The sequence below is a fragment of the Sinocyclocheilus rhinocerous genome, unplaced genomic scaffold (assembly GCF_001515625.1).
Source record: "Sinocyclocheilus rhinocerous isolate Xijiao unplaced genomic scaffold, SAMN03320098_v1.1 scaffold807, whole genome shotgun sequence".
Classification (NCBI taxonomy): domain Eukaryota; kingdom Metazoa; phylum Chordata; class Actinopteri; order Cypriniformes; family Cyprinidae; genus Sinocyclocheilus; species Sinocyclocheilus rhinocerous.
Genome location: NW_015650326.1, coordinates 395,736 through 420,959, shown reverse-complemented (window position 1 = coordinate 420,959; position 25,224 = coordinate 395,736). Strand labels below are relative to the sequence as shown.

General features: G+C 35.1%; 2 protein-coding genes across 5 annotated transcripts; one reads left to right on the top strand and one right to left on the bottom strand.

Annotated features, from left to right (window-relative positions):
* Nucleotides 1-1,611: 1,611 nt before the first annotated feature.
* On the bottom strand, nt 1,612-8,599 carry cunh1orf35 (chromosome unknown C1orf35 homolog). Of its 2 annotated transcripts, none has more exons than XM_016516722.1 (8): nt 8,392-8,599; nt 6,605-6,755; nt 6,478-6,523; nt 6,307-6,386; nt 5,092-5,164; nt 4,909-4,985; nt 4,589-4,717; nt 1,612-2,691 (listed from the first exon to the last, which is right to left on the bottom strand). In XM_016516722.1, exons 1-8 carry the CDS (start codon nt 8,486-8,488, stop codon nt 2,448-2,450), a joined length of 897 nt encoding a protein of 298 aa, XP_016372208.1. In that variant the 5' UTR covers nt 8,489-8,599; the 3' UTR covers nt 1,612-2,447. The 2 variants fall into 2 exon arrangements, with proteins under 2 accessions (XP_016372208.1, XP_016372209.1); XM_016516723.1 differs by having other exon boundaries at nt 4,589-4,708.
* Nucleotides 7,818-22,420, top strand: guk1a (guanylate kinase 1a). 3 transcript variants are annotated; one of them, XM_016516727.1, is made up of 8 exons: nt 7,818-8,017; nt 14,990-15,103; nt 15,187-15,228; nt 17,045-17,141; nt 18,661-18,799; nt 18,885-18,969; nt 19,069-19,154; nt 21,840-22,420. In XM_016516727.1, the coding sequence occupies exons 1-8, from the start codon at nt 7,993-7,995 to the stop codon at nt 21,873-21,875; spliced, it is 624 nt and encodes a 207-aa protein (XP_016372213.1). In that variant the 5' UTR covers nt 7,818-7,992; the 3' UTR covers nt 21,876-22,420. The 3 variants fall into 3 exon arrangements, with proteins under 3 accessions (XP_016372213.1, XP_016372211.1, XP_016372210.1); XM_016516725.1 differs by lacking the exon at nt 7,818-8,017 and adding an exon at nt 8,864-8,973; XM_016516724.1 differs by lacking the exon at nt 7,818-8,017 and adding an exon at nt 13,123-13,300.
* The last annotated feature ends 2,804 nt before the right edge of the window (nt 22,421-25,224 follow it).

The window sequence follows — 25,224 nt, the reverse complement described above, 5'->3', positions numbered from 1 at the left end:
CATTGGTTAATGGAAACGCCATAATTTCGCAATACCTTTTTAACGACATTTATAAAATATCGCCAAAGTTTTGCGCAAATCTGTAATGGAAACGCGCCTAGTGTCATGTAAACACCCTCTAAGGCTAGAGCACTCTCACTCATTTCAGAAGCTTGATTCTTGAACCGGGCCTGTATTTGGTTGCTTCCGCGTCGAACATGGAAGTGAAGTATCTCTGGTGAGCGACTGGGCGTTTAGTTGATGGGAGGGTAGAGATCTGCGGTAAGTGTGCCTGGTGTGAGGGTGTTCTCTTGTGTACCGCTGTCATTAATTCTCCACTGAAGCGGCCTCCAGTTCTCCAAACACCTCCCTCGCCTTCTCAGCAGAAACACTTTAATAAGTGACAAATAGGATCGGCCTGGAATCAGGCGCCGGGGAGCTCGGCCCAACGAGGGGGAGGGAAAGCAATCTAGGACAACGTTCCTTTGGTCCGATTAGGCTGCCATGGATAATGCAGCCAAGCCAGTAATACATGGCAGGGAAGGCATGATGGTGGGAAAAGGAGGGGTGCTGCTCTCCTCCACTCCCTTTCGCTTGGCTCTCTTACAGGGTGGCTTTTGTTCAGCACACTCCTGCTGCTCCAGTGGCTTGGGGTTTGTGTGTGGCGCTCGGGCCATCCCTGGGCCTGGATTTTTGCACTTGTCTTTTGTCTGCGCTTTGCTCTTTTCTCACACGGCCCCAGGTGCCAGCCAACAGAATGTCGCTTTTCACAGCAAACTCAATGCAAATGCAAACAATCCGCTCTATTATAGCGACAGGAGTACATTCCAACAGTCAGGATACAGCACTCAAAATAAGAACAAAACCGATTGAGGAAACAATATTTGAAAGATTGAGGTGTTGAGGTGGATTGGTGATTCGACAACACCACGTTGTAAAATCACGGTTTATTTCACTAAACACACAAGAATAAAAAGTGATCACGTCTGCTATAATCAGGTCATATTTACACTGTTTTCTCTCCATGCATCGAAGACCAAGACATGTCTCGGTTACATTTCACCTTAAAATCAAAAGGAAAAAAGACATTTGATTTTAAAGCCTATATTTAGGACTTTTATCAGTTTTTGCATTGTGATATTTTCATGACAAATTTTACTACAAAACTACATAATACATACCACTACGTAATACATACGTTTTTTTTTTTTGTAATTCCAAATTTTTTGATTGCTGTAATAAAAGATTGATTTTTTAAATCAGATTTAGCACAAATTAAAACACAGTCGTACAACAAATGACTTATTAATCATTTTATTTGAGTATTTTGGAGGGGAATAATGTCACAAATTTTGATGGTTAATTTTAATACAAGCTTCATTTTCTTTAACCAAAATTTGAAGTCACTCAAGACATGTTTTGGACAGATTTACTAATATTTATCCTTAAAAAGTACAGTTACTAAAGGAAATGCAGTCACACTTTGTGTCCAGAATGAGAGTGCTGGACGCACCAAGCTAATTAGTCTGACGGTAAAGTTTAACTCTACATTTACAGGATAAATGTAATGTACTCAGAAATCCTTATTAGTCTGCTGCAATGACAATGTGCTAGAAAGGTTGTTCCTTTGTGTTTTTTGCATACAGACGACAACTTCATCAAAATGATCCCCGTTTACACAGATCTGCGAAAACGACTAAAAACGCAGTATTATGCATGCCGAGCCAGTAGGTGGCGATGTCACTCTGTAAAGAAACTACACAAACATGTAATATGCACATGACATCACCGCTTTCACAAATTCACGTTTTTATAGTTTACTTTACACCGATGATAATGGTATCGTTTTCAAAAACTTTTTTTCAAAAAAGTTTGAGGTGCATTGATAATTCGACGACGACTTGTCATAAAAACATGGTTTATTTCATTAAGCACATACAAGAATAAAAAATGATCATGTCTGCGGTGTTCTCTCTTTATGCATTAAAGATCAAAACACGTCCAGGTTACATTTCACCTCAAAATAAAAAAAATTTAAAAAAAAGATTTCAAAGCCTATATTTAGGACTATTAACATTTTTTGCATTGATTTTATTTTCATGATTTTAATTGTAATTTTACCCCACAATTTTAATTGTAATACATTACTTTGAGTTTTTGTCATTCCAAATTTTTTTCAATCAGAATTGAAATCTAATTCAGTACAACAAATAGTGTATTAATCATTTTTACTTTAATATTTTGGGGGAAAATGTCAAAAATTTTAATGGTCAATTTTAATAGCCTAAAACAAGCTGCATTTTCTTGAACCAAAATTTGATGAAATGTGACCCAAGACATGTTTTGGACAGATTTCCTGAGATTGGATATGCTGTCTTGTGGCCTAAGTTGTCCAGAGTTTGACAAAGGGGCCAATCGGATTCATTCTCAGGGTGAGAAGGTGTGGATAAAGGGGCAATAGCGGGGCATCAGTCGTCTGAACTGCTATCATGGCGCCGCCGGTAGCTTTGTGCCGGGGAGCCTCGACCAGCGCGGTGTCCGTCAGAGGACGAGTCCGTGTCGTGCCGGCGGCGGCGGTGCTGGTGAGGGGGGGTCAGGGTCCTGTGCTCGGCCCTTGGCCCCCCTCCTGAATGGCTGTCACGGGCTCCGGCTCCACTCTGACTGCTCCTTGATGGATTAGGATCATGGTGGTCCCGGGGATCTTTTCTACGCCTGGGGAGCACAAAACACACCTAGACAATCATTTATTCCTGGCGAGCATGGGAAGTTTAGTCCCGTTTGAGGGCAAACCATAAGTCAGACATGGACTATGAGGAACGCACTGTCCTCATCTACTGTCACAGAGGTATAATCTGAACATACAAGTCATTCTTTAATTTAGGGTACATTTCACATCAGGAAAAGTGCTAAGAAAAAATGTTTTCTGAACAAAACAACTATTGTTTTCAGTTCATATATTTTATCTGCTAGCTGCCAAGCTTAATCATTAAACATAATGGTTATATTACAAAGAAAAAGATGTTTTTCCCTGGGGGTGAGTTTGTCACTGTAATTTAAGTGACGTGAAGACAATTTCAAGCAAACTGAAAAACAACACAAAATATACATATGGGATCATAGTATGTGTTCTCTTGTTGGTTAATATGTGACCCTGGACCACAAAACCAGTCATAAGGGTCAATTTTTTTAAATTGAGATTTCTACATCATCTGAACGCTGATTAAATCAGGATAGGACAATATTTGGACGAGATACAACTATTGTATTGTATGAAAATCTGGAATCTGAGGGTGCAAAAAAATCTAAATATTGAGAAAATCATCTTTAAAGTTGTCCAAGTGAAGTTCTTAGCAATGCATATTACTAAATAAAAATTACGTTTTAATGTATTTACAGTAGGAAATGTACAAAATATTTTCATATATTTTAAAATATTTTACTTTCATATTTTTAAACATGTTAAATCAAGTTTTATATTTAAAACCTTAATCTCGTCTTTTAATGCAATTATATAGCTATGTAATTAAATCACTGCGCATATCAAATCCACCAGGGCTCTTTAACCGGTCCTGGATAGTAACTCATGTTATCAGATTCTAGAAATTAAGTGCTTGTACCGTATTGTCCCGAATATAAGACGATATTTTTTTCTTGGACCGGGTTTAAATAGCGCACAAATTTGGTATATCAAAAAGTGTATATTTTTTTTAATGTGATTGTTGGTACATTTTACCAGTTTTTACCATACTTTCAAAACAAAAATTAAAATAGGAAAAATATGCAATATGAAAATAATTGAAGACAAAATGTGTTTTACTGAGAAAAAACAAGATTTGGTTTTTATAAAGCCTTTTTCCAAAAGGTACATCTGGAAAAAGGGGGGGTCGTCTTATAATCAGGGTCGTCTTATATTCGGGCCAATACGGTAATTAGATTTTAAAATATGTTTTAAAATGTGCATAATCAGATTACAGATTACATACTATTCACACAAAGGCAGTAAATTATTCATAGTTTATTGATTTCAATTTACCATTCTAAAAAAATCCCTGAGGCTTATATACACTCAGACAGTCTCAGTGGAATTGCACACACCAGCCACTAGTTGGAGACAAAAATATTCTACAGATGGTGGCGCCAGAAGAAGTTTTGGTAGCGGCAGGCGGATCAAATCTTAGGTTTTCATCTTTCAAATGTTATATCGTTTATGAAAATTAATTGAATAGCTATTTGATATTATAAAAGCAATTAAACTGGACTATTTTGCCCATTATTTGTGTGTGCTATTTTTTTGCTAATTGCTTTGGAGTGCAAATGTTAAGGTAAATATAATATAATATAATACTTTAGAAGTTTTTGAATAGAGCCACAGTGTAACCATTTTCTTCAAACCAAACCACTATCTTCAAAAAGAGTATCTAATAAGAAAAAGGAAACTAACTAAAAGATGTGAACTAAAACTAATACAATTGTGTTACAATGCCCTCTTGTGAACAAATTGTGTTATACCTCAGAGAAGGAAAGCAAAGTCTCTATAAATCACTTACAACAATAATAATGGTATTTAATTTAGTCTGTTGACAGGATGGAAAAACTATAGACAGTTTACCTTTTACTGTAGCTTTCGGAGTCTGAATCTGAAGAGTCACTTCTGCTTCTGTGTTTCGTTTTCTCTTTCTTCTTCTTTTTCTCCTTCTTACTTTTCTTCTCCTTTTTACTCTTCTTTTTTCTGTCAGATCTGTAATTCACATCAGCACTCAACTTAGATATCGTGTTTGTTTGTTTTAAAGCAGTATCTGTTTTTGTACTCGAGAATTCTCATATTTATTCTATTCCATGTTTAAAAATCTTTCACATGTAATGTTTGGCCATAAAAGATATTAAATCTATTCTTTTATACCACACAAACACATATACAGTATATTGTACCTTTTATCCTCTTTATCAGGTTTGTTGGCCTCCTCAGGATTCTTACTGGCTTCTTGTGGTCTATCAGCTTTGTGATGCTGACAATAAATCAAGATCAGTGATTAACGGTGCTTGTAATATTCAAACCACGACACATTCTCAGAATCAAATCAGCATCAACACTAATTATTTATGTCTACGTACCGTGAAAACTGGCAACCCCATTTTTACTGCTTCTTTTTCTTGCTTGGAAAGCACCATTCCTCTCGGTCCAGCCCTGATCATGAAAAACAGCTCATAATGTATCTGTGGTATGTCTATTATATTCTATTTATAAACTACAGTAACATGTAATACTAGAGGAGCTAGGTACAGACTAGTGCTGTTTCTCAGTCTATAGTGATTTTATTTTATCTAACTTCAATATGCACTTCAAAAGTTTTTGCATTTATACATACAATACAGTCACAAATAATAGACTTGCTCATTCAAATATTTATTAACAATATTGTAAGACCTTGTGTACTCCTGGTATATTGTTAAATCTTGGTAAGCGGCACTGTTTTATGTTCCAAGTCATTTTCCGCTTTTCATTCACAAGCCAATGTGATCTGTTTTTCTATTGTTCTGAGTGCAACTGAGGGGCCGTTTACACGACGTTTTCAGTCAAAAACGGGAAACTTTTAATGCATTTTGACTGTGCATTTACACGACAATGGCGTTTTGGAGACTGAAAACGCATACAGTAACGAAGTAAAACTACTCCGTTACTGTCCACCACTGGTAAACACACAATACGGGAATCTTTGAAAACAGTGACGTCATGAATCGTTTTGAAAACGTTGTCGTGTATATGTGAAACTTTTTAAAAATGCAAGGGAAAAACGTTTCAGTTTTTGACTACACCGTTGTCGTGTAAACATAGCCTGAGAATCTAGAAAAGTTATGTTTTCTCAAGACAAACTTTGAATGTTGGCTTGTCAGTGCACTGTTTGAAAGTAAAAAAAAAAAAAAAGGTTTAAAAAACCTTCATTTGTGAATCAGGGTGGAAGAACATTTCCCAGAATGCATTACCCGTGTTGAATTTCTTTGACTTGAAATTCAGTAAATCCTGTCATTCTGTTGCAAATGCCACTTAAACTGTGCCTTCTGTACATAACCCATTCATAATCATCATTCATGCTACGAAGTACACCATGCAAGTTTCGGAAGAGAAACCCCATATTAAAATGCGGGACCGAATCTGAAATAGCAATGTTTGTCATTGTGATAAAAAAAATCTTCAACAGTTTAACTTCTAAAGTATTAAACATTCCACCATGAATTAGCCTAATACATAAGATACTTGGAACACCTCTCCTGTATCTTGAACAGGTAAAGAGAGGTCTAGATCAAGTAATCTAGTCATGAAAGCTTTACCTAGAGCTTCCGAGCCCAGAGACCCTGTCCACGTCCCGTTCATCCGCCTCCCCTTCCCTCCGGCACACATCTGCAAGATCCTGCCAGCAGGACACATATGCATCAGAAACGGCAATGAGAAGTGCTACAAATCATTGAAATGTCCTTGTTTGAGTGTTTACAAATGCAAACCTCTTTGGTAAGACCAGTTGGTTGTCTCTTGATTGTTTTATGACCCCTAAAATAGACAAAAAAATGGGACAATTGAGAGGTTTACTCATATTCTTCTGCACTTCACTGATGAATCAATCACACTTACAGTGCTGCTAACATGGCCTCGTGCTCTGCCTCCCGTACCGCTGCCATCTCCTGCTCTTTAGACAGAGATGCGCCGCCCTTCTTATCTTTGGCGTACCATGACAAATCCTTCCCTTTCTGCCACCGGCCAACCGGTGCCATGACGGAATTCCCTGAAAAAATCAACACAGAACCTTGGGTAGATCTAACACAACCTGCTATAAACATGTTTAAATCATATTTCATCGTATTTATATGTAGCTTAAGGAAATGGGGACTCGGTGGGGACCTAAATTGTGGTCTGAAGAATGAAGTTTTTTGAAAATCTAAAAATGCAGAAAGTTTACTGTGAGGGGTAGGTTTAGGGGTAGGGTTGGTGTAGGACAATAGAATATACGGTCTGTACAGTATAAAAACCATTACGCCTATGGAGAGTCCCCACAAGGATAGCTGACCAGACTGTGTGTGTGTGTGATGTGTGTGAAAATGAGGAATGTTGCCTTGGCAACTAGCTGAAATAAAAAGCTTTTTATATTTTATGTTCTCTATTATAGATCAGTGGTTGTACTGCATTTAATTTATGTGCATTCCTGTAATGAGAATTATATTTATTTGCATTATGGTAATAAGAATTTAGGGGAAAATTTGCTTAACTGTCATGAAAATAATATCATAATACAGTCCTACAAACATATATTGACATATTATTCCAAAAAATTATATTTAAGTGTTTAATAAAGAGCTTAATATAAAAAATATGTAATTTATAAAACCTAATTGATTTATTTTATAAAATCTATTAGTTTTATAAAACTATTAGTTGTTGTGTTTTGTCATTTTGAAATGAAAAGCGTTTTATATTTTATTTCAGTTAACGATTATTTTATTTAAAGTAAAAAAATATATATATTTTAATGGTTTTAACTTTAGTTCAGTTTTAGTTTACTATAATAACTCTGCATGGAAGTGCAGAATCAATATACCACTGACCTTCTGACTGAGAGACAACATAAGCAAGCAACTATGTAAATAAAATTAAAGTTCAGTTGAATGTCTTGGCAAAAAAAAAAAAAAAGATATTTCTTATAAATATTAAACAGGTTGAGTCACGTTTGCCCAGTAGGCCTCACTGACGTCAGCACGGTACATTAAATATTCATAGACCTGGCTCGCGCTCCAGCAATATTAAGCTACGCACGCGCTCTAGGGTGAATCCTGAAGGACGCTGGAGGCGGTTACCACGCAACGCCCGCAAGACCTCATTAATATTCATAAGCTCAGCCTTCGCCATAGCAGGATTTGTAAAGTATGCGTCTCATGCCCCTCTGGTACCTAAACTACAAAGTTCAACACGTCTACACCTACAAAAGACACAGCTACGTCCAACACATTAAATAAGCAGACGATGTGATGAGAGACCACGCCGAGGAAAAAGGTAGAATTGTCTGCGTTTACACTACAGATGAGGAAAACTTTATTCAACAAAGAGACTTTAATACAACGTCAACCTAGAGGACAAACTGCCATGCTGGCATTATAGATTAGCAATAGGCAATCAAGCTACACAAGTACTCACTATTACTATTCCCTTAAGCGTTCTGAATAGATTTACCAGCCTGTGAACTACAAAATATTAGCACAAACAACCAGTTACTTCAGCTCTAGTGAGCAGTTATTAATTAATTCAAGTGTGTAAAGTGCAAAATAAGTCGTGCTTATATGAACATAATCGCATATTTGGGGGTTGCTTCACATATGGATCACACAAGAGTTGCTAGCCGAGGCTAGCGCTGCTAGCTCGATACTCACCCAAATAGTTCTCTCTGTGTTTATCCACTTTCACATCGTCCCAGTTGAACTGGTCCTGACCCCCTCTCACCCCTCCAGATCTCGATGAGCCAAACATGACTTCTGTTCATCCAGACACACTTTCAGCCTCCTAAAAGCGCAGAGATGTTTTACACGTGTGTAGTAGAAGAATCAGGCCTTAGTTTTCCACAACATCCGGGAAACCGCCTGCCTTTTATTTTATAAATTCAGCGTGAAGCTCTTTTTTTTTTAATCACCGCAAATATTATCTTGTCGACCAAGCTCTATTCAGTACGACATGACAAAAACGATTATTTTATTATTATTATGGTGCGTGTAAGTATATGCGATGTCAACATCATGCGCCGTTTGGCGCGGGTTCAGATTCAGAACGCGGATGTTCTAAAGATCTGTGAGAAGCGTGTCGCCTTCTGATGACGCCATCGAGGCACCAGTAATGGCTCTCATGCGAAAATCAGTCCCCTGAGCGAGAGAGGAAGATTATAGGGAGAAAGACATTCTCCCCGTGTTTGAGCTCATTTTCCCCAATGTATGTGAGGTTTATCTCCAGGTTTTTTTCAGGTGAGTTTAAACGAGCTGTAGCTTTAAATTATATGTGATGGTCGCCAGTTGCATCATCTTTTTGTGTTGATGATACAGTAAAGAAGTTGTGAAGTGCTATTATAATGTTGATTCTTCATAAGGCTTAATTTGATGCTTTTTTACTCTCTTAGCTGATTTTAATTCATCACGTTCGGTATGTTTCAAAGTGAACCTGCTGCTTTATGATTGAATCATATGCATGTAATACATGTGTAATGCATTGTGCACGCTAATATTTAGTGTACAGAGTGTAAATACAAAGTTGTGCATGGATAGATGTATTTATAGTCGGGTTTGTGATTGTATCTGTGGCTTTGTGAAAATATGGAAGCTGCATGTGGATGTCCAAACTACTTGAAACTACTCGTGAAAATGTTTTTTATACATTTATTTAATATAACAGAAATTTAAGAACAACGCATATCGTCAGCCTAACATTTGAGAAAAAGGTTAATTGAAAAATGAACATGGATTTAAGAATGTTAATGTGATCCAGCATGATTGGAGAATGTTCCAAAGAGCATCTTGTGTGCTTCAGAAAAGAAGAAAAAGTTAGATCTCTAAATGAGGAAATATGACACATGTGACCCTGGAGCACAAAACCAGGCATAAGGGTAAATTTTCCGAAATTGAGATGTATACATCATCTGAAAGCTGAATAAATAAGCTTTCCATTGATGTATGGTTTGTTAGGATCAGACAATATTTGGCTGAGATACAACTATTTGAAAATCTGGAATCTGAGGGTGCAAAAAAATCTAAATATTGAGAAAATCATCTTTAAAGTTGTCCAAATGAAGTTCTTAGCAATGCATATTACTAATCAAAAATTAAGTTTTGATATATTTACGGTAGGAAATTTACAAAATATCTTCATGGAACATGATCTTTACTTAATATCCTAATGATTTTTGGCATAAAAGAAAAATCTATAATTTTGAACCATACAATGTATTGTTGGCTATAGCTACAAATATACCCCAGCGACTTAACACTGCTTTTGTGCTCCAGGGTCACATTTGAGATTTGCTTCTAACTAAGCAGGGAAACAATGACAGAAGTATTTGAGTAATCTTAGTTGCATAATTGAATTTGTCTGAGCAGAAAAACATTCAGTAATTAAACGTTTATAACAAGCAAAGGCGAATGAAACATTTAGCTTTTTGCCTCTAATTTCTTAAATTGTGCATCCTTGTTTACTTTTCACACTCGTCTCCAAGTAAGATGATGAAAGTACACAAGGAATGAAACTGAGCACAGAGGAATTGCAGGACTATTTCTTCGTATTTTGGACTACTTTTGATCACTTGGTTTGGTTTTTTAGGAAATTCGTAAGAAAAATTAACCCTTGTGCTGTGCTGAAAGTCCTGAAAATGTAGTGATCTGAGCTTAGGCACCTCCGTTTGTGAGTGAATATTGCCAGAATTATCCACAAATTAGGCTATTTTTTATTTATTTTTATTTTTTGCTCAATAACTGGTGTGCAAGCTCAGATCAATGAGGCCTATGAACAGTCAGTTCCAAAAATAATTTTAAAAAAAACTGTGCTAATTGATAAAAAAAAAAAAAAGCCATTTTTTTGGGAAGTTGTTATACCCCGTGTAATCAAAGTCAGCAAGCTTTAGTCCAATGCAATAACATTAACTAGCATTTTCAGGAAAAAAGAAAAATCCTCTCTGGGTCAAAATGGCACAACATGAGGGTTAAAAAAGCAAGATGCCCTGTTGAAGTATATGTAAAATGTAAGGTTTATTTGAACTGCAAAGGTAAAACATGCATTAAAATGATTGTGACAGATGAACGGGGTTAGTTTTTCTACAACAAATGCTCCTACAGCGCCTCAGGAAGCTTCCTCTCAGTGCAGTAAGAGAAGGGAGAGCGTCCTTTAAAGGTCCCATATTGTCAAAACTGAAATTTCCTGTTTTTTTTCACGATAACTGAGGTCTAGGTGCTATGTAACTACCATATAAGTTTCAAAACAGTCAGTCCACAGTAAAATGCACACAGCCTGCATAAAGTAGCTGTGATTTGCTAGCGCTGTGACGTTGTCTGACCCTAGTTACCTGTGGTTGGCCTGGCCGTGCATCACGTAGAACACAACAGGCCAATCAGAAGAGAGGCTCATGAATATTAATTAGACAGGCCAAAATCGACCTGTTCTCAGCAGAGCTCCTGAGAAAGGAGCTGTAAAAATATATTGAGATGGTTTTTGGTACTTATACCGCAAATATATATTCTTAAGGACATCAAAACCTAAAATAAAACTCCAGAAAGGTGTAAAATATGGGACCTTTAAGATCAGTTTATTCGTCACGGACTGAAGGACAGAGGAGCGAGGAAACGAGGAAGAAATCATCTTGTGACCTTGAAGACTTTGAAATGTAGAGCATCTCTTATCTCTGACTGACGAGTGCAGACGATACACGGCACACAACACAGATTCTTTAAGCTACTAGATTAGAGCGGCAGCCAAAACTGGTCACATGTCAAGAGGTCGCACCGTATGACTTACATTAAGTCACACGTGGAGCTCATTTATTATGAGTATGTGTTTAATTAGACATCTCATGACCGTTTGTAATGGAGGGGCTGACACAGTTTTGTTGAATCAAATGATATTATCGCTTGCGTGTGATTACAGCTGTTTTGCAGTTTAATGTAGTCTGACGTCCAGCTGTAGTGAATTATGCAACTCGCTTGAATTCAGTGTGTATGGAAACACTATGGAAATCTTGTGACCCGTGGCTCTGATTTTGACACTGAAAAGGAGCCGTTTGGACTTCCAAACCCATTACTTTCAAGTGCCTCATGTCACTCACAGCTGTGTTTGCTCGGAGACGTCACTTCAGCGCTCGCTGGAATAAGACGCAAGGCTATTTTAAATCAAAGATGCCATTTTAGGATTTGGCATGGTCACGTTGGATGTCAACAAAAGTACACAACAAATCATTCATTTAAGATTAAATCCCTGTAATGAAATATTACTCCAGTCAAAGTAATAATTTATCATAATCACAAAGTAAATAGAACTTTGAACTAAATAGAAATAGAATAGAAGTACTTATTTTGATAGGTTCTGTTAACATAATTATAATTACTGAATAATTGATTACTATATTATCTTAATACTGGGTGTAATTTAAACTGACATTTCTGTTGTAGTAACTTCAAAAATTAAGCAGTGGATTTCTAGTTCCCAGCATGCTTTGCATATGACTTGATTAGGAGATTTAATGTTTAAAATGTTTTAGAATTGCTGTTTTTGTTTTAGTAAAGAAAAGGTCCTATTAGTATTTAAAGGGATAGTTCACCCAAAAATTCTGCTGTTGAACACAAGAGAAGATATTTTGAAGAATGTTGGCAACCAGTCAGTCGCTGGCACCCATTAACTTCGATAGTATGGGGGAAAATACTATGGAAGTCAATGGGGACCATCAAGTGTTTGGTTACCAACATTCTTCAAAATATCTTCTCTTGTGTTCAACAGAAGAAAGAAACTCAAGACAGGTTTGGAACAACATGAGGGTTGAGTAAATGATGACAGACTTTTCATTAGAAGTTGTTATAATTCAAAAATACTGATGCAAACTGTAAACATGTGTCTACATCTCAAAATACCTCTTTAGGGAGAGAGTAGTCTAGTGTCTCAGTCACACAGATACGGATAGAGCTGAAATAGAGTTCAGTCTGACATAATTATGAATGGTGAATCGTGAACAAAATATACCATACAGGATTTTAAAAAGGAGGAAAAACAAAGTATGTGTAAATGTGTGGTGACAGAATAGTGTAAACATAAAATATAAAAACTGGCCTTGCATGGTGTAGATTTGACAGTGTAGATTCGTAGAAAAGTGGTGCAGTAAAAAAGACTCAAGAAATAATATTACAACGAGAAATATAAATAAAAATAAGCATTTCTTAATGCAAAGTAATTGTTCTTTTCTTTTGATTTTGGACTAAAGTGTGAGCTATTTTGTGACATTGACTCACCTATTTGTAGCTAAAAGTTATTTTAATTAATTATTTATGTATTATTTGAATAATTCAGTGGCTCAATGGGAAATATCATAATTCAGAAGTGTTGGTGTTTTGGTTTCTCAGTGCTGAGTCAGTATGCTGTAATGTTTTGATGCCATGGCAGTAACTTGTGTAAAGAAGGCTGGGTTGGGTTTGATGGGTTTGGTTTCCACTGAGCTGATATTATCTGCAGGCACACACGCAAACATTCAGATCACACGGAGTACTGTGCGTGTTTTCAGTTTCATTTACACACAGCAAAGTGACACGTTAACACCTGAGCAAGGTAAGCAATACAAATACAGAGCTTGGATTGTGATGTAAATTTACTAATCGTTATTAATAATGTATTGAGATATTGTTTGAATGCTTAAATATAAACTGTTTGTGTGTGTGTGTTTGTGTTTTTGTGCGTGTGTGTTTTTGTGTGTTTTTATGTGTGTTTTTGTGTGTGTGTGTTTGTTTGTGTGTGTTTGTTTGTGTGTGTGTGTGTGTGTGTGTTTTTGTGTGTGTGTGTGTGTGTGTGTGTGTGTTTGTGTGTGTGTGTGTGTTTGTGTGTGTGTGTGTTTTTGTGTGTGTGTGTGTTTTTGTGTTTGTGTGTGTGTTTTTGTGTTATGCACTTTCCTGTTGCATTATTTAGTGCGTGGGACCCTAGTTGAGTTTTAATGTAGTGACTGCTCTCCTGTGAGTGTTTGAGTCCACAGTGAAAGTTAAGATCCTGATAGATAATAGCTGGCCGCTCAAAAGGTCAGACCTGACAGCGGGTGACCTGCTGTGAAGCGAACCTCCCTGATGCACACGAACCCACACGCTCTCACGCAACCTCAGAAATACACACCAATAAATTTTTTTCCAGAAGTTGCAAGTTTAACATTTTTACACAGCAGTGTTATTTTATTATCATTGAGATACTGCTCATCATTTTAAAGTTTTTGTAATTGTGTGTGTGTTTGTGTGTGTTTTTGTGTGTGTGTGTGTGTGTGTGTGTGTGTGTGTGTGTGTGTGTGTGTGTGTGTGTGTGTGTGTGTGTTTGTGTGTGTGTGTGTGTTTGTGTGTGTGTGTGTGTGTGTGTGTGTGTGTGTGTCTGAATGTAATGGCTCAATACAGGATCTGTAGTTTTCCGCTATCACAGTCATTAAAGTGTCCTCAGTGGATGCCTCATCTGATCTCATTAACTCCATTCAGCGCTAACGAACTGTTGGTCCAGGCCTGTTGGAACATGTTGAGATAAATGTTGAGGAAAAAACATCCCTGTCCACCCTTATATATAGTTATATGTGTTTAAAATAACATGATTTTTTTGAAAGAAGTGTCTTATGCACACTAAGGCTGCATTTAGTTTATCAAAAATACAGTAAAAAAAGTGCTGTTTTTATTATATTTTTGTGTAAACCATGACATTCAACATTCAAAGGTTAAGGGCAAGTAAGATTAAAAAAAGAAATTAATACTGTTATTCAGCAAAGGCACATTAAATTGATCAAAAGTGACAGTAAAGACATTCATAATGTTTCTGTTTCAAATAAATGCTGTTCTTTTGAACTTTCTATTCATCAAACAATCCTGAAAAAAAAAGTGTATCATGTTTTTTGTTTTTTTTTACTATTTAGCAGCAAAAATGGTTTTCAACCTTGATAATAATAAGAACCATTAATAATAATTGAGTAACAATAATAATTGAGCAGCATATCAGCATATTAGAATGATTTCTGAAGATCATGTGACACTGAAGACTAGAGTAATGATGCTAAAAATTCAGCTTTGATCACATTTTAAAACATATTCAAATAGAAATTAAATTTTTAACAATATATTTTACAATATTATATTTTTTAATGTATTTTTGATCAAATAAATGGAGCCTAGCTAAGCATAAGAGACTTCTAAGTCATTAGTTTGGTAAAGCAATGTAAGTGACTTTAGTCTGAAAGAGTTTTCTGAAGGCTGCTTTCTCTCTGTGTCTGGTGTGGTTTAGCGATGGCTGGACCGAGGCCTGTGGTGATGAGCGGACCGTCTGGAGCTGGCAAAAGCACTCTGCTGAAGAAGCTGCTCAAGGAGTTTGAGGGTGTATTTGGCTTCAGCGTTTCCCGTGAGTCACATACTGAAGCACAAATGCTGTTCTTTAGTGGAAACTAGAAAAATGAAAAATAACCCAGAATTATCTTTTACCAGATACGACGCGAAGTCCCCGTCCAGGAGAGGAGAACGGCAAAGGTTAGGCTTTTGATCTTGGGTGCTACAGAAAACACAGCTTTTCTGAAAATATCTTTTGCATTAGGGCTGGGTTTTGACACACATTTCACGATTCGATTCGATTCGATTCAATATCGATTATTTTGGATAAATATCAGGTACAGTACATACCAAATTTTCTCAAAGGAAAAAAAAATACTCAACTAATGCTGTAAAATATACATGAGAGTGAGTTAGTACTGCATTACTATAATATTGAAGGTTAAAGTTGACTGATTTGATAAAATTACACTTAAGTTTTTTAAATAATAAAGTTACAATTACATAATAATATTTCTACTTCAATTAGTTTTTTAAAAATATAAACATAATGGTGGCTGTCATAAAAACTTGATGGATTTATTCAAACAAATTAAACATTGAAGAACAGTAAAATTTATAATGAATGTTATATGGTGCATATATTTAGCAAAATGCCCCTCTCTACAGTTTATTTTTCTATCTGACTAATGAGTTTATGGTCACCGAATATGTTTTTTTTTTTTCTGAGGTAGCAAAATGTGACGTTAAGAGACATTGTTTACAAGCCGTTATATTGACGTCTTTGCGCGGCTGAAACACTGATTGAGCGATTACATGAGACGGGATACGGATTGTAAAGTTATAGTCTTTCTTTTAACTTACCTTCGGATGTTTAGTCATGTTTATTTTGTGCTGATATTAATGTGGAGGAGATGATCAGTTCACGCGTCTGTTGATTGAGGCGCTACAGCGATCTGTCACTCCACATTAAACAGCGCCAAAATGGCATTTATTGTTTGAATACTGCAATACAATGAACAGAATTTGAAATCTGAGACTTTTTCATATTAAAAGTACCAACGCACAATGCTTATTGCGATATATGGGATGGGAAGTACCCTTCAACGTTCTGTCCATTAACTGTAAGTCCAGCCCTAAAACAGGCTAGACTAATCGATTCTTGGGATTTAAGAATCTATATCGTTCCGTAAAAATGAGAATCGATTAATATCGAGATATCAATATTTTTTACCCAGCCCTATTTTGCATTATCCTCACTGAACAAAACCCAGCAAGCATAAAATGTTTTCACAATGACATCACAATTGACATGACTAATCCAACAGAATCAAATCTTAAGGCCTGTTAAAAAAAAAAACAAGACAAATGTTTGGTGGAAAAATTTGGTGCGATTAAACATGTTAATTTGAGTGAACGGCAGTTTATGTGACTGTTCAGGCCAACATAAACATTCACATGGCGTCAGTGCAATCCTTTTTTTTATACAATAATATTCACACTTTTGGTTGCATGCCCAGATCCGCTGCTATTACATAAACCGTTGCTCAAAAACACGAAACATAATAGCGAATAAAAAAATTGGAATGGATGTTTGGCTTTGTTTCTTCTCCGTGACAAGTGGGTATGTGTGTTTTTATTGCAACATGAAGGCACTTATGACAAATATCAGTCATAGCAGCAAATACTTAGACACACATATAATTATTAATAAAAAAGAAAAAATACAAATAGGGTACGTCAACCTGAGTTTTTGTGCTGAACATTAGTGTTTGTGAGAACAGGCCTTTAGCTGTAGTTTCTCATACACATGAGATCATCATCAAGAGAGAATCGGTTCATGAACCTCAGTGTTGTAATGATGGAGCTGGAAACAATGCATTGACACAGTGATGAGCTCAAATTGGTGCAGCAGCTATGAATTTGTGTTGCTTGTTGTTTTTATTAGTATTCTGGCTCATCAGTTACAAGTTTGTCAATGATTGACATACTGACAGGCATATCATCTTTTTTTCAGACTATCATTACGTTACCAGGGAAGTGATGAAGGCAGCCATAGCAAATGGTGAATTTATCGAAAATGCTGAATTTTCAGGGAACATGTATGGAACAAGGTACAGTCCTCCTTATAAAGAGTCTTGCGTTTATATGTGAAGGTACATCACTGACATCCTCCTTTTGATACTGAAAGAATTTCTTAAAAGATTTTGCCATTACTGAATGGTTTGTAACAGGGGTGTCCTGCAGAGTTTAACTCCAACACACTTTACTGGAAGTTTCGAGACCTTGATTAGCTGATTCAGGTGGAGTTGATCCTGCGTGGCAGTTTTTTTATTTCAATGAAATAATTGATAATGTTTTTTATTTCATATTTTGTATTTTTATGGGATTTTATGGTACTAAATTATATGTATGAAATAGTTCTGATACATTTATTGCCTGTTAACAATGTTTTGAGCATTGACCTGAAAATGAAATTTCCAACTTAAACTGTCGTAAATTTTGAATGCTTTGGAGCACAAACTTAAGTTTCATCTCATTTAAAAAATTTTTTAAAAAAGACACTTGGAGATTATTACTGAAGAAAATAGATAAATATATATATATATATATGAAGAGTTCATTTGCAAAAACGGATAACTCCGTTTTTAACAATTCTCAGAAATCATGTTTTTTCATTGTGCATTCCAGTTAATCTCAATCAAACTGCAGTTGGGTTATTTTGATTAGGTTAAAAAATAACCAAAAATTACAGCTAACTGACACAATAAAACACAATAAAAACATGATTACATAATAAAAAACATGATTTTTGAACATTTAAAAAAACGGAGTATAAACTCTTCATATGCATACATACAATAATTTTAAAAAAAATTCTGAAAAATGCACAAAATACTCTTTTTACTCTCAAACGGTGTGAAAATCAAAGCCCTATATCTAAACAAGTTGTGTTTTTTAAATTTGAGGTTGATTATCTCAAAAAATGAACTTTCAGTACCAAATGTTTCCACTAGAAGAAATTCACTTCCCATTCATTTCCAATGAGGTCATTTTTGACCATGAACAGTGCAAGTGTGACTATTTTTTTCAGGACCATTTAACCTTTGTTGGTTTTTTTTGTTTGTTATTTTGTATATGTTTGTGTGTTCACATAGCAAGTGCCAAAACCTTTACCAAGTTTCGTTCCATTCCGATGAAGTAAAAAAAAAATCTAAAAATTGAAATTTTCAGTCAAAAATGACCAAACAGTACCAGAACGTTAATAAGGGTTGGAGCTAAACTCTGCAGGACAGCAGCTCTCCATGTTTATTTCATCAAAATTTTGTTGATTTGAGTGGCATTAAATATTAAATTTTCAACAGCCAAATTCTTCAAACACGTCCATCTATGCAAACTCGATCATATTCTGAATTAGGAAATCATTATAATGTAGCCAAAGATGAGTACCATAAATGATTAGTTTACCTCCCGAGTCTTTAGTTGATTTGTCATGTGACAGAAGCAATGAACAAATCATTCATGAATGACCCATCACTGATGTTTGTCATCATGTTCAAACTAGAGAAATACTGCATGTATGCAGGAATATGTATGTAATTGTAACTAACACCGTTTTTGCCCCGTTCACAGTAAAGCAGCTGTACAGGCTGTTCAGGCCAAAAATATGATTTGCATTTTGGACATTGACATGCAGGGAGTGAAGAACATCAAGAGAACCGATCTAAACCCCATCTATGTGTCCATCCAGCCTCCGTCAATGGAAATCCTGGTGAGAAATACTGTAAATCATTTCAATCCAAATGTTCTGTTTATGTGTCGTCTTCACGTTTTAATCTGAAACTGTATGTCTTCAGGAAAAACGATTAAGGGATAGAAAAACTGAATCTGAGGAAAGTTTACAAAAGCGTTTACATGCAGCCAAAGTGGACATGGAAATAAGTAAGTGTCCCTTCCTTTGCTAATTATTTTTAATGAAATACTGCAGTATTTTTTTCACATCTGGAATAGCATGCTAACTTTTATATATCCATATTTCAGGCAAAGAGCCAGGTTTATTTGATGTGGTGATTATCAATGATGATCTTGACGTAGCGTATGGGAAATTAAAAGATGCTGTTCTTGAGGTAATTTTTTTCCAGTGTAAATGTTCATCACTAGAGGCCAGATTTACTAAATTAGTCAGACCAAAGCACCAGTGTAAAATTAAATACTTGCTCCCAAAAAATTTAGATTGTGGAATGGTATGAGATTTTGATGAATAATATAAAAACGTTCACAAAAATAGCACTCTATCACAGTATCAGGATGCACTGCTAATAACAATTTTTTTTAATAGACATCCCTCTGATAAACACACAGAGACATATTTCAGTTACAACCAGTTATTTACTTTATTTTGGATTTCTTTGGAACAGATGAACAAAATCCAGTTGAGCAAAAATTTAATTTAGAAAAAAAATATTATTGTTAAACACTTATGCATTTTATAGCTTATTTATTATTTTCCCATAGTGCATTCTATTTTCTGTTGTTGTTTTTTTTATTACTTTACAAATAAAGTGTATTACAGAAGCCGTTCCACCACGGGATAGAAAAATAAGAAATGTAATTGCGACTTTTTATCTCACAATTGCGAGTTTATATCTTGCATTTCTGACTTTATATGCACGACTGTGATTTGTAAAGTCAGAATTGTGGGATATAAATTCGCAATTGTAAGAAAATGACAGTTGTGAGCTGACTTGGACTTATAACTCACATTTGCGAGTTTATATCCCACAATTCTGAGAAAAGAAGTCAGGATTGTGGGATATATAACCTCGCAATTGCGAGAAAGAATCAGAATTGTGAGAAAATAGTGCAAGAAAAAAGTCAGAATTGTGAGATAAGTTGCAATTATATTTCACTTTTTTTTTTATTCCATGGTGGAAACAAGCTTCCATAATGTATTTCAACTAATTCTGTATTGTATGAATATTATATATACTAAAACAATTATGTATATACTTTATTAGCTGGTAGGGGTGCACGATTGACAAAAATCATAATTGTCGATTACTCCCTTGAAATTGTAATTGCAATTATTAATTACGATTATCACTATTTACATTGAATGATGTTTACACCATTGTTTGAAGCAACCGCATGCCATATTTTTAGAGCTGAAAACACTAACTGAAAACGTTTATTGTTTTTCTATACTATTAAGCCTCAATGTCAACTATACGTTGTATTGGTTTCTTCTTTAAATTAAAAAAAAAGTGAAAATATGAATGGTATTACGTTATACTAAAATTAAAACAATGGAAAACCCCTTAAGATTATCTGTAGAAAGAAAAAAACACATCTAAAGCACGCAGAATAACATAAGTGGACTTCGAACGATTAATTGCCGCTTTGAACGATTTCGTAATTGTGGCGTAATCGTAATCGCGATTAGAAATTCCATTAATTGTGCAGCTCTACAATTCACCTCTCTTTTTTCCCCAAACTGCCTAATCATTAATGTTAATGGTGCTTCGTGGGTTTTTTTAAACACCCAAAATATTATACAGCCAGCAGCGCTCTGTTTGAATTTAGACATTTTCATTTACACAATTTTCTCTCCTAATTCAGTGTATCTGATGTAATTTAATACCTCTACTTAAATTTTAGGGGGAAAAAAACGACTTTAAATTTATTGGAAAAAGTGTATGAGATAAAGCCACAGTGTACCACAAAACCATCATACCGTTACATCCATATTAGTGGTCGGCCGATATATCGCCAAGGCCGATATATCGGCCGATATTTGGTATTTTTCACATATCGGCATCGGCCGATAAGTTTTTCCTGTTTGGACGATGCTTTCGAGGCGGGACTTTTATTTTGACGGCGCTGAGAACGGCAGTGTCTGAGCACACAGTGCTCACATTCTCCCTCTTGTTTGCTGTCGTCGTTAACAGTTCTGTCTAGAAGTCTGTCTAATAATCAGAACGGTTAAACAAAGGAATTAAAATGTATACAAAAAAGTATTATAACGATTGCTTTTATATTATTAGTAATAGAAAAGCAAACATTATAATACTGTCTCGTTTGCCGTCAGCAAATACGCATTTAAATAATTTGAACAAATATTTGAATGTCTATTAATGAACATTTAATTTCACAAACCTTGCAAACTTAGTCGAATCCAGTTGAGATCTTGTGAAGGGTGCATGTGTATCCTGCATGATCGCGTGTTCTCTGCATGATGGTCGGTCTGTGTGAATTGAATGCGGACAGGAGGAGAGTTCAGCCTCACTGGAGATGCGTGATCGACAAAATTTAAACTCGTGATTTCAAATTATGCTGCGCTTTATCCATTTGCCCACTGTCATATTAATGTCATTTTCACTGTGTGCTGTGTGTAAAATGACTGTTACCTTGGCTTTATTTGAAAAAATATGATTCCCAATGCACACAAACTTCCCAGATTACTTAGTGCCCTGTTGGTTACAATGTTGACTTTTTATTAAATATTTATTTATTTGTGAAAAATACATTGTCATCTAAAGTATAAGTATGTTTATTTTACACATTTATTTTTAAATCCATTTTCAAATTATTTCAAATTTCTTAAATATTAATTAAAATAAATAAAATTATATCGGCCATCGGCCACTCTGCTTTCCAAGATATCGGCATCGGCTGTCAAAAAACCAATATCAGTCGACCACTAATCCATATTCATGTTAAAATCCCTCTAGTGTCTTCCTTCATCTGTATAACAGCTATCTGTGAGAATATGTCCCTCGGTAAGCTCTCCGTGGTTTCTCTTCCTCAAACAGGAAATCCAGAAGGTCAGAGATGCCAACAAATCCTAGACGAGAGCACACCTGCTAACCACAGCGACCTCTCTGTTCACCTCCAGCTTCAGCAGAACGATTTCAGACCTCAACATTCCACCGAGAAAGACTTTCTGAGGTTCAGTCGATACTCCAACACCGCTGAATGTCATATATATTCATTAGTACCCGGTGCAGGCTAATATTATATATTCCAGGTTTATTTTGTTACCATGTACGTTACGTAATTCCTGGGCTACAGGTCGGAAACATGTCGATTTAACCAAGAAACACTCCTTAAGTCCTTGTTTCTGTTTTGATATTTCTTTTTCTTTCACATTTTTTATAACAATGGAAGAGACAACAGAGATCGTAGATTTTCTATTTCTAACTAGCATGTTCACTAATTTATTGGGTTTTTTTCTATGCTGATATTTTATAATAACTCATTCTTTGCTGTTGTAAACAATGCAGCTTTCCATTCGCAATGTTTATGCGTTCAGAGCTATTATCTGCACATATGAGCAGTGTGCTACACCTGCTTTCATTCATATAATTGCATCTGAACGTCTGTACAAGTCGAGTAAAGCGTAGATGGGGATCAGCTGAGAGTCAGCTGATGCGAGCTTGACTAACGTGACCTGCCAGAACTAACGCTACGCTAGATTTGCTTAACTAATTCTTAAATGATGGAAATGGTTGCGTCTCATCTGCTGGTGTCTTGAAATGCGTAATCATGTTTCACATACACATTACATGCATATTGCTCCGATTAAGCTTTGTAAATAAGGATAATATTTCACTTTAATAAGTTTACCAGCTTTGAAAGTTTTATAAAGAGTTCAAAGCCAATACCGGCTTTGTTTCAGACTCTGTTTTTAGTGTAAGGCAGCTTATAAACACAGCCACAAGTCTTTAGGTAGCTTTAGGACACATTATTGATGCTTTTAGTCTTCTACAGCTGATCTTTAGTAGATTTTCAGATTGTTCCAGCAATTCTGATCTATTCCTGTTCAAATTAAATGTGACCATCAAATAATATGAAAACCAAAATAATACATAATTTTAAACTTAAACTATAGATTACAGGCACTATTCGTTTTATCTTCTTACCTGATTTGAACTACATTACACCATCATGTTTATTAGCAATTGAAACGTAATAAAAGTAACAAATCAAAACAATGAATTGTGTCATTTTGATCTACTGATACAGAGTATAAAAGTGATTTCACATGATAAAATACTCAAAAATTTCAAATTATGAGCTAAAATATGGTTCTAGTCCACCTGGTATAATGTATAACAATAGTTTTTAGCTTTAAGATGGGCTCTTATGTGCATCAGAAGCAAGTTTGGCATCTTCTTAAAAGTTTATATTTGTTTCTCCCAAACCTTCAAAGTACTGTATGTCCATTGAGTGTGAAAAAGATGTAATATAAATGACCGGACACCAGCTGTTTTTGGCATGTAGAACAATCCTGTGTATGTGTTGCATATACAAGTTGTTGTTTTGTATGATGTTTTTATTTTAAATATGGTTGAAAGTCAGGCTAGGGTTTAGATCCCATGGTTTGCTGTCTCTAGGCCATCTCTTACAAAACTGCAGAACCTGTTTTGTTTCATTTCATTCATGTTAAATATTTCGTTTGTGGTGTATGTGAAATCTGAGGAATGCAGTTAATGTCTCAAAACAATGTCTAAACTAAATGTCACTGTTTTCTTTCTTTTTTTTATTATAAAACTATTTACATGTGCTGTGCGAGTGTAATAAATCTACACCGTTACAGTGCAGTGTGTGACTGTCTGATTAGTTATCATTAGAAATATACGTTATCTTATTTGCAACTGAATTCAGGCGCTGACATGCGGGGCGATGGGTCTGTTTCACCTTCAATGCCCAGTACATCCTTTTGATATAATTATGTGATGTGTGTGTGTGTGTATATATATATATATATATATATATATATATCCTGTTCATTCAGCTTTTTATTGTACTTGATGATACTGATGTTGTTAGTGATAGTTAACCCTTGTTCATCCTTAGGATTTTACTTCTTTTCTTGGCTGTGTTAATGCAAACAGCATACATTTTCGCCAAAATGTGTATTTTTATTGGAATTTCAATATTTCACCCTAATTTCCTTTCATATATCTATTTTACACTAGATAAAAAAAATAGACTCGGGAGTCGGGACCTTAAGGCCAAAAATGTCCCCATTGAAACCAATTAAAACTGCAATATTTAATCCAGGTACTAATTAAAGGCAGAGTAAGTGATTTCTGGTTTGCTATTTGGCCCGAATCAGTTTTCTAAAGTGTTTTTGAAAAATTACATACCCTACCTTTAACCTGACAAAAAAAAAAAAAAATCCATATGCTAAATGCAGTGAAAATAATGCATCAAAATACATCTGTAAATAATCTGTGACTTATCCAAGACTATAATATAAAAAAAAAAAAATCTGTTTCCCATTTTGTAAATGGAAAATAATAGTATTTTTTTTTTAAAAACAGTGGCATTATACAAACAAAATGGCATTTAAAGGGTTAAAATTCTGAAACTGATTATTTTTTTTATTTAAATCATGTAATTACAAATAGAGACCGAAAACTAAATTGTCTTCATTTTTAAAAAAATGTTTTAATGCTTTAATTTATATGCTTGTGCTGTTTTAATTTTCCCACACTTATCTGTTGGATGATCAACTTATGAATATACAAATCAATCACTACCTGCTGTTGTATTTCAATTTTACTTCAAAAAAGTACCAACGTTTTTTTTGTATTTTAAAACGGCAAACAGGTTGAGCATAAAACATATATGAGCAATTGTAATATCTTTTTTAGTTTGTTTCAGGATAGTAAGTAAATCTAAAACCATAACTTCGTCACTTGAAATAAAATATAGATAAAATACAACTTTTTATTTCAGCTACTTGCAACATTTCTCATTTAAACTAAAACTACAACTAAAACTATTTTAAAAATCATATCAAATCATGTTAAACTAATATAGTTTGTTTGTTTGTAATCAAGTAATCAGGCCACAAGCTATTTCCAAGCACTGTTTAGCTCAACAACAACAAAAAATAATGAATGAATTAATTAATTGAATTTGGTGTAAATGTTTTCAAATTATGTATGTGGTTTAGTGATATGAATATAATATAGCTGCAGTAGGATTCTTATGTGATGACAAATTTCATTGATTTTTGTGTAGTGTAGGGCCTGTATAAGCTAATCAGGGTTTGCTCACACCTGCACACTTGTTACAGGCTGTCCTTGAATGATGTAACTGCTGCTCTGACGCAGAGAGCGAGGGCTAATCCCAACAACACCCATCTCACATCCAACCTGTTCCAATGTTACACCTAATAACACA

Coding starts and splice junctions, on each gene's coding strand:
- guk1a (XM_016516724.1), top strand. CDS start 13,132: ATGGCAGTAACTTGTGTAAAGAAGGCTGGGTTGGGTTTGATGGGTTTG. Junction 18,970..19,068: donor CAAAGTGGACATGGAAATAA/GTAAGTGTCCCT, acceptor TCCATATTTCAG/GCAAAGAGCCAGGTTTATTT. Junction 19,155..21,839: donor TAAAAGATGCTGTTCTTGAG/GTAATTTTTTTC, acceptor TTCCTCAAACAG/GAAATCCAGAAGGTCAGAGA.
- cunh1orf35 (XM_016516722.1), bottom strand. CDS start 8,488: ATGTTTGGCTCATCGAGATCTGGAGGGGTGAGAGGGGGTCAGGACCAG. Junction 6,756..8,391: donor ACACAGAGAGAACTATTTGG/GTGAGTATCGAG, acceptor TGATTTTTTCAG/GGAATTCCGTCATGGCACCG. Junction 2,692..4,588: donor TCCGAAAGCTACAGTAAAAG/GTAAACTGTCTA, acceptor TGTGCTCCCCAG/GCGTAGAAAAGATCCCCGGG.